This window comes from Acipenser ruthenus, chromosome 18, assembly GCF_902713425.1.
Source record: "Acipenser ruthenus chromosome 18, fAciRut3.2 maternal haplotype, whole genome shotgun sequence".
Classification (NCBI taxonomy): Eukaryota; Metazoa; Chordata; class Actinopteri; order Acipenseriformes; family Acipenseridae; genus Acipenser; species Acipenser ruthenus.
The window spans coordinates 13,203,022-13,216,144 of record NC_081206.1 but is presented as its reverse complement, the minus strand read 5'-3'; the positions used below and the strand labels follow the sequence as shown (position 1 = coordinate 13,216,144).

The window sequence follows — 13,123 nt, the reverse complement described above, 5'->3', positions numbered from 1 at the left end:
AAATGTCTTCATCTAGACAATGTGGGGAAGCTATAAAAAAGGCTAACAAGATGCTTGGATATATTGTGAGAAGTGTTGAATTTAAATCAAGGGAAGTAATGTTAAAACTTTACAATGCATTAGTAAGACCTCACCTAGAATATTGTGTTCAGTTCTGGTCACCTCGTTACAAAAAGGATATTGCTGCTCTAGAAAGAGTGCAAAGAAGAGCAACCAGAATTATCCCGGGTTTAAAAGGCATGTCGTATGCAGACAGGCTAAAAGAATTGAATCTATTCAGTCTTGAACAAAGAAGACTATGTGGCGATCTGATTCAAACATTCAAAATCCTAAAAGGTATAGACAATGTCAACCCAGGGGACTTCTTTGACTTGAAAAAAGAAAAAAGGACCAGGGGTCATAAATGGATATTAGATAAAGGGGCATTCAGAACAGAAAATAGGAGGCACTTTTTTACACAGAGAATTGTGAGGGTCTGGAACCAACTCCCCAGTAATGTTGTTGAAGCTGACACCCTGGGATCCTTCAAGAAGCTGCTTGATGAGATTCTGGGATCAATAACCTACTAACAACCAAATGAGCAAGATGAATGGCCTCCTCTCGTTTGTAAACTTTCTTATGTTCTTATGTTCTAAAAACTTCTTGACATTTGGTACACTTATCAAAAGGTTGCACACAGCGCTCCAGGTAAGCTGTGTACTGGGTGATTTACTCATTGAAAAAATCTGAATTACGCATCATATTTAAATGTAAAGTGTAAAGAATACACATTGCAATTTTGCTGCACAGTTTGAGTTTGCATGTTATCAAGCTTCTTGTACTTCTTTGGTTTCCAGCATCTCAATGGTCATTAACATACTGCAAGTGTTAGCTGGGGAATGGCTTATACAAATTCTTGGCCAGCTAATTGTAGCCTGGCTGGGAACTGCCAGAAACACGTTAACAATAAGTCTGGGTTTAAAAAAAAAGTACTGAATCCACTCACTTGCAATGCGTGTTTATGACTGGTGAATAAGCGACTGGATTGCTGATCTTCAGGATTTCTCTGCGCCGTCTTAGTCCCCCTCAACCTAACCTACCAATTTATTTATCTGTCAATTGAATTTTTGGAAGGTAAATCTACATATCTATACAATATTATCGTTTCTTTATTTGCATTAGTGCAGAATGGGTACATTTTGGTACACGCCCGCCCTCCGCCTGTGTGTGGATTGCCTCGCCCTGTGTGATGCACCTGCCTGCATTAACCGAGATCGCTACATTGGTGTCAAAAATGGATGCAGGTACCCCGGCATGCACAAATCAGACTGTATCCTGGTGAGCAAGTCTGGGGCGGACTTGAGGCTGGCAGGGGAGAGTGTAGCGTGCACGGGGGGAGGCAGGAGCAGGGCTGGTAGGTGACATAATCACACACAGCGACATAACCCCAATATACACTCCTTGCAAAGGAGCCGGCTCTTTTGTACAGCGGTATTGGCGCTATGCTTTAGTGTGAGAGGTCCCGGGTTTGGGCTCGCCCTCCGCCTGTGTGTGGATTGCCTCGCCCTGTGTGATGAGCCTACCTGCGGGAACCGAGATCGCTACAATATTATTAAGGCAGGACTAAATGGCTGTGGAAATAATGAAAATGAAGTTTGTATTGTAAGACCATGTTTTTGTACATTAGTTCAAAGTAACATTACAGTTAAAATGTAAGGCTGTAGTTAATGTATATCCCATAAGTTAGCATTAAAGTATGTACAGCATTTATTGGAAGTATTAGTGACTTCAAGGTAATATTGCAAAATACATTTTACACACATAGGGGCAGATGTACTAAGATGGGCCAGTAGCAGCACAAACATACCACAATTTGCATTTTCTTTGCAACAATTCGCGAAGTATACTTTTGTCATATGTACTAAGAGAACATATGTTAATGAAAAGAGCCGCAATATACTAATTTAAATACTTGTTGTGTCTTCTTAGCGAGATCTCTAGCATACATTGCAAGTGTTGCGCGACATTGTTCAAATAAATAGCGGGAGTTGAGTTGTGGTTTGCTGCAGCAGACAGTGCCCGAAGGATAATGTCTATACATGCAAGCGTGCAAGAATCAAAATAACATTGGTTTTGTTAAATGTAAATGTCATCTGAACAATGCATTCTGTTCCGTATTCATTTTACCTACTTTAATACTGTTATATATATAAAAATGAAAGGTAGTATAATCCCATAAGATTCTATAGTGGAGCCCCAACCTTCACCCCCAAAAAAGCTTTTCATAATCATACAGTAGCTCCTCGCTAAACCAGACATGTTTGTCCGACATAAGGAGGTGTTGGGTTTAAAAACAATACAATAAAATCGCACACACATATATTTACAATTCTCTATGTATTTTAAATATAAATCATTGTGCTGAAATAACACTAATGTGTTTTGGGTAGGCTACACATTACATTATGTAAAAATATAAATCTGTACAGTAGGCCTATACAGTATACAGTACAGTAGTAAAATCAAATGAATACCTAGCGCACTTTCTTTTTACTTTAGCCTACTGGTAACACAAAATAAATCATGCTGCTGCATTGTACACATTGGAGTACAATGCAAATAAAAAATTATTTTAAATTGAAACTGAATGATTTTAGGTTTTTTTTATTTGAATTAGTATTATTTTTTTAACTTGGCCTACTTCGTAGCCTAGACAATTAACACACAATAAACAGATGCTCAGAATGAGCTGGAGGGGTTAGTGGCACATGTGTGCAGTCTATTGCTCCCAACACGCTGGGAAAACCAGAAATGTCATAGAAATTTGTTTTCAAGGCTTGTAAGTACACCGACTGTAGTGAAAATTAGGTACTTGGGTGTTCGTCTCAAAAATGCAATGAGCACAACTGGCAACGCACGAGAAAAAGCGGACTGGGAAATGCCAGCAACAATTGCGACTGTTTAAAACATGCTTTCTAAAGTTCTTAACAAATTGATGCAATTGTAAGTGTCGCAATTGTCGGCAGTTTTAGTACATCTCATTATAAGATTTGACTCGCACTCGATCTCCACCCCATTTTTGTGAATGTATGCAGGAACGCACACAATTACATATTCATCTAAGGCTGAACCGCAAAGCAAAACTGCATTCCCTGAAAAGTCGCTACAGCATTGTGCACGTTTAGTACATGTCACCCTAGACTTCCGACTCGTTTGCAACTGGTTTGCCACCATTGCGACAGGTGCAACACTTTAGTCCATCTACCCCACAGTGTTTAAATTGGAGAGTAAATTACTCAATGACCCACACCCTTATCTGAAGCGCTAGTTGCACATTTCCCAGACCACATTCTGGGGAGGTGTTTCCACACTGGTGTTTCCCTCCTTGGATGAAGAAAAGGGTTCCAGGGTAGGTGTCAAAGGCGTAGTCAGGGAGGGGTCAAAAGACCAGTGCAATATTATGCAAGTCAGGGGTGGCCCTTTCAGTCCTGACTCTGAAGTAGTTCATGATCTCATTTTACCTGTTAAACCTGGAGTGGAATTACCCTCCAGGACCGAGATTGGACACACCTGATGCAGATTCAAGTTTATTATTATTATTATTATTATTATTATTATTATTATTATTATTATTATTATTACTACTACTACTCCTTCAATGCTGAAAGTAATGGTTGGTTCCACACAATTCTGCCACCATGGACAACAATAAACTGTAGTGATTGTGATTAAGGCCCTGTGCAAATCGCGATTTCACGGGCTGCGCGGAAATCGTGAAATTAGCCCAATACCACAATTTTTACAATATTCTTAAATAAAAATACATTTCATAACTATTTGTATTTCATATAAAAAAAAATAAAAATCACATAAATGGAACTTTAATTAAAATACTACACATTGTAAACAAGAAAATGGATGTGTCTAAAAAGGCTAAAAATGCATCGCTGTGTAAAAATCCAGCAGGAGTTTTGCACAGTGATGGAGGGAAGCTCTTCTGTACATCCTGCAATATTACTGTAGATCACTACTGAGAATCGGCTGTTGACAGGCATTTAGATTCAAGTATTCACCAAAAGAGAAAGACGGAAATCCAGAGCTGTACTGCGACTGCTTTACTTGCAAAGAAACACAAAACGGTGACTTCCATGTTCCAAAAGTCAAATGTGCAAATATCCATCTTGGAAAATTTGACAACCAAAGGTTACGTAAATTCTTCCGACTTGACTGATGCCCAAGATCAGTATGTATTACACATTGTATTTGTTTTGCAAGACCTAAATGGTGAACATGCATCTGACGTACTAGAACTGAAGCTGTCCTTGCAGATATACCTACAGGCTGTTTCACAAGCTATTGTAAAGTGCTGAATAACTCTGACATTGATTTTGATGATGTCAGTGCATTTATCTCTATAGTTGATGTTTAAAACAATAATAACATTCTGTATACATAATTTATAAAATAGTTCTGTGCACATTCCGTGAAATACGACACTTTACTCGTGACACTGCCGTGAATTTTAAAGAAAATTTGTGCGATTTTCACAGGGCCTTAAAAATGATGTGGATCACAGCCTGCAAGTGGCGCTGTTTCACCTAATTCAAGCTTTCTTCCTTTGGATACTGTGTCTGCAGGTATGGAGAGGCATTGGGGCTGTCTGTCTGACAAAGAACACTAGTTAACTATAAACTACTTTTAAAGACTTGCAATAAAACATTTGCTCTGTTTTGCTGTGCCTCTCAATCAGTCCACATGGATTGGTCCTGCTCTAGCAACATGCTGTTTGCATACACAAGCAGAGCTGTGTAAGCTGCATGCCACATGGTGACAACATGTCTGAAGTTTGCACAATAAATGATCATTTTGATGACCTCATTTTTCTCCATGTGGGGCTGACCTTGACACACAGCATCAGCATCATTTTAAAGCTTGTTTCAAGGTCTTTCCTACAAACAATAATAACCCTTTACATACAAGGTCCATCTGAGCTAGCCTGACTGTATAATTAATTTTAAACTGTTGGCTGTCACTCTATACAGATCTTTCTAATGTTGAAACGTGGCTAATTAACCAGAGTGCCAAGTGGGCATGTGGGCAGCGAAATGGAGGATTTTGAACAGATCTCTGGAAAGTAAAATTGTTTTTCTTTAAGAGGTCAGTCCAGGCAGCCTAATGGGGTCAATATGTTCTTGGCAAAAAAATGAAAAAAATAAAATACAGCTCAGTACACCAAGTTCCCACATGAACAGAAGTTGGACTGACTGGTATTGTACACAAAGCATTACTGTTTCATTGATTAAGATTTTACTGTTTTGAATCCACCATCTTGTGGTCATTTAAATGTTGTAACAGTGCATAAGTGATACTGGTGTGTTATGTATTATAATCCTGAAATAAATTTTGTTGTGGTTTAAACACAGCAATCGTGGGGTACCTGATTTGTGATAAGCACAGTTATAGGTTTGACTTTCTTATAATGCTATGTCATTCTCAGGGTCCTCATTTTAAGATGGTTCCAGACATCTGGAGGGCAGGGTTTGTATGTCTTGTATGTAGTGGCATTGTGAAGGGCAGGTGGGGGCAGGTGGAACATGTGACAGTGACGTGCCCTGTTGACACACAGTACCTGAACACACCGGGGTCTTGTTCTGAACGGAGGAGCCACTCACGGGTTTCCCGTCTGGGGTGACGCACCAGCAGTACCCCGTCAGCGTGTGGCACTGAACCTGTGAAACGAAAAAGAACAAGCGTCCTTACTGATACACCACAGCCTATACCACAGCCTTACTGATACACTACAGCCTTACTGATACACCACAGCCTTACAGATACACCACAGCCTTACAGATACACCACAGCCTATACCACAGCCTTACTGATACACCACAGCCTATACCACAGCATTACTGATACACCACAGCCTTACTGATACACCACAGCATATACCACAGCCTTACTGATACACCACAGCCTACCCCACAGCCTTACTGATACACCACAGCCTATACCACAGCCTTACAGATACACCACAGCCTTACTGATACACCACAGCCTATACAATAGCATTACAGATACACCACAGCCTTACTGATACACCACAGCCTTACTGATACACCACAGCCTATACCACAGCCTTACAGATACACCACAGCCTTACTGATACACCACAGCCTATACCACAGCCTTACTGATACACCACAGCCTACCCCACAGCCTTACTGATACACCACAGCCTATACCACAGCCTTACAGATACACCACAGCCTTACTGATACACCACAGCCTATACCACAGCCTTACTGATACACCACAGCATTACTGATACACCACAGCCTATACCACAGCCTTACTGATACACCACAGCATTACTGATACACCACAGCCTATACCAAAGCCTTACTGATACACCACAGCCTTACTGATAAGAACATAAGAAAGTTTACAAACGAGAGGAGGCCATTCAGCCCATCTTGCTCATTTGGTTGTTAGTAGGTTATTGATCCCAGAATCTCATCAAGCAGCTTCTTGAAGGATCCCAGGGTGTCAGCTTCAACAACATTACTGGGGAGTTGGTTACAGACCCTCACAATTATCTGTGTAAAAAAGTGCCTCCTATTTTCTGTTCTGAATGCCCCTTTATCTAATCTCCATTTCTGACCCCTGGTCCTTGTTTCTTTTTTCAAGTCATAGAAGTCCCCTGGGTTGACATTGTCTATACCTTTTAGGATTTTGAATGTTTGAATCAGATCGCCGTGTAGTCTTCTTTAATCAAGACTGAATAGATTCAATTCTTTTAGCCTGTCTGCATACGACATGCCTTTTAAACCCGGGATAATTCTGGTTGCTCTTCTTTGCACTCTTTCTAGAGCAGCAATATCCTTTTTGTAACGAGGTGACCAGAACTGAACACAATATTCTAGGTGAGGTCTCACTAATGCATTGTAGAGTTTTAACATTACTTCCCTTGATTTAAATTCAACACTTCTCACAATATCGGGGCAGCAGTGTGGAGTAGTGGTTAGAGCTCTGGACTCTTGACTCTTGACCGGAGGGTTGTGGGTTCAATCCCCAGTGGGGGACACTGCTGTTGTACCCTTGAGCAAGGTACTTTACCTAGATTGCTCCAGTAAAAACCCAGTAAAAACCCAACTGTTTAAATGGGTAATTGTATGTAAAATAATGTAATATCTGTATAATGTGAAATAATGTATAATGTGATATCTTTAACAATTGTAAGTCGCTCTGGATAAGGGCGTCTGCTAAGAAATAAATAATAATAATAATATATCCAAGCATCTTGTTAGCCTTTTTTATAGCTTCCCCACATTGTCTAGATGTGGGGAAGACATTTCTGAAGGCATTTCTGATACACCACAGCCTATACCACAGCCTTACAGATACACCACAGCCTTATTGATACATCACAGTATTACTGATACACCACAGCCTATACCACAGCCTTACAGATACACCACAGCCTTATTGATACATCACAGTATTACTGATACACCACAGCTTATACCACAGCCTTATTGATACACCACAGCATTACTGATACACCACAGCCTATACCACAGCCTTATTGATACACCACAGCATTACTGATACACCACAGCCTTACTGATACACCACAGCATTACTGATATACCACAGCTTATACCACAGCTTTAGTGATACACCACAGCCTTACAGATACACCACAGCCTTACAGATACACCACAGCATTACTGATACACCACAGCCTTACAGATACACCACAGCATTACTGATACACCACAGCCTTACAGATACACCACAGCATTACTGATACACCACAGCCTATACCACAGCTTTAGTGATACACCACAGCCTTACTGATACACCACAGCCTTACTGATACACCACAGCCTTACAGATACACCACAGCCTTACAGATACACCACAGCCTATACCACAGCCTTACTGATACACCATAGCCTATACTCCACCTTACAGATACACCACATCCTATACTCCACCTTACAGATACACCAGAGCATTACTGATACACCACAGCCTTACAGATACACCACAGCCTTACTGATACACCACGGCCTTACTGATACAGCGCGTTATCAAGATAAGGTTTACGGTTAGGACATGAACATTTTTTTTGTAAAAAAACAACCAACACTTCTCTTTTAAAGTAAATCCTGATTAACATATAAATGGAAAGAAAAAAACATAAAAGTACAGCTTTTATCCAGCATGACTAGGGTTCTTTTTTTTTAAATACTCACCTTTTGGAGTAAAGCTTGGGTTCTTCTTGTAAAAAACAGTGGCCACTTATTACAATAGGTACAGATGGGCATGTAAACAAAAGGAAAGTGAATGATGGATGGAAGACATACCTATCGGCAATCAAATGTAACTCCTGCGTGTGTTTTTAATATAATTGTTCAATTACATATGTATTTTTCATGCAGAATCTAACAAAGTGACAAAAAACAGGTGGCTGTTTATTGGAGGTGCCTCACATACTGGTTAAACATACTGGTTAATTAGCATGTGCAGGGTGTATTTTAAAATTGTTTTACTCCAGTCATTCATTAAAAGACAAACTTCAGTGCTCAAGAGACCTTGAATTATATTACTTTGGTAAAACCAGGAGGCGTTTTTTTCTGCTTTAAAGACTGGAGTAAATGCTCTGAAAATAACCCATGAGTTACCTGTGTAACAGACCAGGGGGAGGAAGGGGAAAAGATGTAGTCAAGGAGGGGCCAAAAGACTACATTCCCCAGAATGCCACAGGAGGGAGTCAGGATGGGGTACACCTGGCTCTAATAATAAATGAATGCCACCTGCCTGCAATTAGCAGGCAGGTATTTAAACCAGGGCAAATGTTTGTTCTGGACAGTCTCCAGTCTGTGTGAAGCGAGGCTGTCACAGTGAAGAAACTTGTGTGGTTTTAGAAAGAGGTACTGTGTGAACCTTTTTGTGTTTTGTTCTAATCGGTAAATAGCTTAGCCGTCCGATGACATCTAGGGACTGAAATTTAAAAAGTTTAGTAAGTACTCCATGTGTGAGTTAGGTTTTTGTTTTTGTTTTCATTTCTTTCATTTCTTTCATTAATAAAACAGCACAGAAGTGCTATTAAAACTTGAAATTCTTGTGTCTGGGTCTGATTTAAAGGGGCTACGAACCATAAAATAAGTGAAATCTTTCACACCTGTTTTAAGTTATGTTTACCGAGTACTGCATCAAATGTTTGGTGAATCTGATATGTCAGCCAAAAAAAAAAAAAAGTTTTATCTGAGAGAGCCATTTAGGAAAATGCATGAAAACTCTTTTTCCCAGCTGAAGTTAATTGAATTGGACCCTTACATAATTTGTGTTTGAGACAGTCACATTTTTTCTTGATGTTTCATTTCTCAAAAAAATGAAAATGTGCGCAAGTGTCCAAACACAATCATGTGAGACTCTCTCCATGTAGCCATAGAAACAGGGCAGCCAGCAGAACTGTGTAGCTGCTCTGAGGGAGGAAGGAAAGAGATACAAACCCACCCCAAGAAGGGAATGCAGGAACAATGGAGTAGTTCCAATCTGAAGCATTGTTTAAGTTCGGAGAGATCGAGGACTTGCTATGAACACCCACACTAGACACAAGGAAAGTTCAATTAATAGCAGCAGTTTATTACATCCAGAAATAGAAAGGTACAGAAATCTTAAGTCAGAAATAAGTCTTAAGCATGTACTAGGTATCAAAAGATAATCAATAGTATCAATCTTGCAATCATTTAATACTCTTGTCTACAAATAGCAAGTTTACTTAAAAACTCTTCATGTAAAATAACATGAGGTAATCTAACTTTTACTTACTTATCAAGGTTCATTAAAAGTCCTGGGCAAGACTGACTCATTCGCCATTCGACTGCAGAGCTTGGCTCGTTGAATTGTACTATGAAGTCCTCTCCACGATGGGTCTTTGTGACAGAGATCGAATGAGTCTTAGTGTTAGATCTCCCTCTCGACCTGTGAGGGCACGGTATACGAGGAACAGAGTACCCTTAATGAAATGGCACGACAATTTATTCCGTAGGGTAGATGGAAGTCGGTCAGTTCGGAAGGGGGCGGAGCCATGGCACCCGAGCTCAGTGACCCAGACGGTAAGCGGCGTGGCATCCGAGGACTGGAGGAGCGGATGCGCTCGTTAACCTCGGGGTCATGGGCGAGGGTATAAATAGGGGGCATGGCTTGAGTGATCTGTTCCTTTGCATATGGTTAAATTATATGACCAAGAAGGAGCCCGTTTGTGAAATCGACCGTGAGTGTTTTGTGTCTGTGTCCTAACACTGTGTGTCTTGTGTGTTGTTTCACTAAAGATTACTGAGCACGATCCGGAGCTGCAGCCGCAGGCCAGCGACAAACCCGGACTTCACCACTCACCTTTTCACTACTGGAACTGTCTGTTGTTTGCACCTTTTAGCACTTGAATCACGCACTGTCTTTGTGTTTGTGTTTAGTGTGGGTGTCGGAACGGGACTTTGGGGTTGCGGGTCAAACCCGTAGGATTATAACGAGAAGTGATATACGCCGCTATATCACTTCCAGCACCATTATTATTTACAGGTTTTGCCTTGAGGCTCTGGACATTTATTAATTTAAATAAACACCCTTGCACCTGTATCAACGTTTGTCTGTGTGATTATTCTGCACTGCACTCACCTGCACGCATTACCACTTTGCCACACGTGGTTGTCAGAAGTAAGGATGGACTACGCAACACTGTCGGTGCTGCTGGAGCAGCTGGACAGCAGACGGGAGGGGGAGGAAAGACGGAGAGAGGAGAGGTACACTGCGCTGATCGAGAGGGTCGGGCTGGCAATACCTCCCACAGCATCAGCGGAACGCAGCTTCATAGCGCCCAAAGCCAGGACGCATAAAATGACGGCGGATGATGATCCAGAAGCATACCTGGTGGCATTTGAGTGGCTGGCTACCACCGCGTCATGGCCCCGACAGTTCTGGGCAAGCCAGCTGGGACCCTGCCTGATTGGGGAAGCGCAGGCAGCCTACCAGGCGATGGGGGATGACGACGCCGCTCAATATGACCTGGTAAAGCTGGCTATTCTCCGCCGTCTTAACATTACGGAGGAAACGCACCGAGTGAGGTTCAGGGAGTACAGGAGGTCCCCGAACGTACGCCCCAGGGTGGTCGCGCAGAAGCTCTGTGACCACATGATACACTGGCTCACCCCGGCGCTAAAAACAACTGCCCAGATGGGGGAGGCCATCGTCATTGAGCAGTTTTGTCATGTGGTCGGCGCCGAGACCCAAGGATGGATACGGCGCCACAACCCCGACACCCTGGAACAGGCAGTCAAGCTCGCTGAGGACTTCGAGGACTCCCTGGTATCCGCCCAGACCGGGCTACTCACCCCGCTACCTCAACGGAGCAGCCGAGCCCCACCTCCTCTCTCTGCTCCATCAGCCCCACCACCAGGACCGGTTCAACGACCTCCGAGAGCACCAACCCCAATGGGCGACCTTGCCTCCTCTTCATGGAGACCAAGGTCGGCCCCCAGCGGGGGTAGAGGTGCTGCCCCTGCCCCGTTGCCATACCAGCAGCGGGACAGACCATTTAACACTGTGCCCTCCTTTCCCCCTACCTGTTTTAGGTGCCGCCAGCCGGGACATCAGGCTAGGTCATGCCCATCTGCGATGGAGTGTGACGTGGCCGTCTGTAATCTGGCATCTGAAGCGGGTGAGCGAGGGAAAAATGGTCGGGAGGGGCCTTGTATTGTTAAGGTGATTTTTGGAAATGTGAAAACCCATGCATTAGTGGACACAGGGTGTGGTCAGACCTTAATTAGAGCATCTCTCTTAGGCGGTATGGTGTGGCAGCCACAAGGTCAGGTGGCGATCTCCTGTATCCATGGAGACACGGCAACATACCCCACAGTAAAAGCATATTTATCGGTCGGTCCGATGAAACGTTCCCTGGTAGTTGGGGTAGCGGAAAGGTTACCACATCCCATTATTCTGGGTCGGGACTGGCCCAACTATAAAGATTTATTGAAATTAAGGGCAGTCCCGGCCATACACGCAAATGTGGCAGAAAAAGTAGAAGGGGAAATGATTGGTAATGTTTTTCCCTTTCAAGCGGAAATGTTCTCTTCCCTGTTCCGGCCGAAAAAAACAAACAAAGAGAGAAGGCTGCGGAAATGGGAGGGAGCGTTAATGAGACAAGGCTGGGGGCTGGTGGGAGCCTGTTATAACGGTGAAAAACGTCAGTCAAAGGGGGTCGGAACGCAGTGTGACCGAGAGGGCGAGGTTACTGGGCCATCAAGGGCAGATGTTACTCCCGCCCCGCTCAATATACCGGACATGTGGCACTCGAATGTGAACCTAGTGTGGGAGCAGGACAATGACCCATCACTGGTGCACATTCGGGGACAGGTCCGGTCCATTGAAGGTAAGGATGTTGAAGGCGCTGGGGCACTAGTATTTCCACACTTCATTATCAAGGGGCAATTACTATATAGGGTAAACCTGGCCGCGGGCACAGGACATCCTGTAACACAATTATTGGTTCCCCCGTCTTGTCGGCTGGAGGTCATGAGGCTGGCGCATGATATCCCTTTTGCGGGGCACCTCGGAGTTGACAAGACAAGGGAACGGATATTGGCTCGATTCTTTTGGCCAGGTGTTTATAAAGAAGTGTCGAAGTATGTAGCCACATGCCCAGACTGCCAGAGAGTAGCGCCGGGTCGAGTGCGCCCCGCCCCTTTGGTCCCACTGCCGATTATTTCCACCCCCTTTGAACGCATCGCAGTGGACATAGTCGGCCCTTTGCTACCTTCTGACTCCGGGTATACGCATATATTAGTGGTGGTAGATTACGCAACGCGATACCCAGAGGCAGTTCCATTGAGGTCCACTAGTGCTGCTGCGATAGCCAAAGAACTAGTGCAGATTATGGCAAGAGTAGGGATCCCCAACGAGATATTGACTGATCATGGAACTAATTTCTTGTCAAATACGCTACAGCAGGTATATAAATTACTAAAAATACGTCCCATCAGAATGTCGGTTTACCATCCACAGACGGACGGTTTGGTGGAACGTTTTAATCAGACTCTAAAGGCGATGCTGAGACGATTTGTGAATCAGGAGCAAAAAC

At 43.1% G+C, this 13,123-nt stretch overlaps 1 protein-coding gene across 7 annotated transcripts in view; it reads right to left on the bottom strand.

The window, feature by feature from the left end:
• LOC117421428 (SPARC-related modular calcium-binding protein 1-like) overlaps positions 1-13,123 on the bottom strand; it is a 177,346-nt gene that overhangs the window by 81,191 nt on the left and 83,032 nt on the right. For all 7 annotated transcript variants that reach the window (XM_034035852.3, XM_034035861.3, XM_034035890.3 and 4 more), the window contains one exon: positions 5,609-5,708. In XM_034035852.3, coding sequence (XP_033891743.2) covers positions 5,609-5,708 — 100 coding nt within the window. The remainder of the gene's footprint in view (positions 1-5,608; positions 5,709-13,123) is intronic.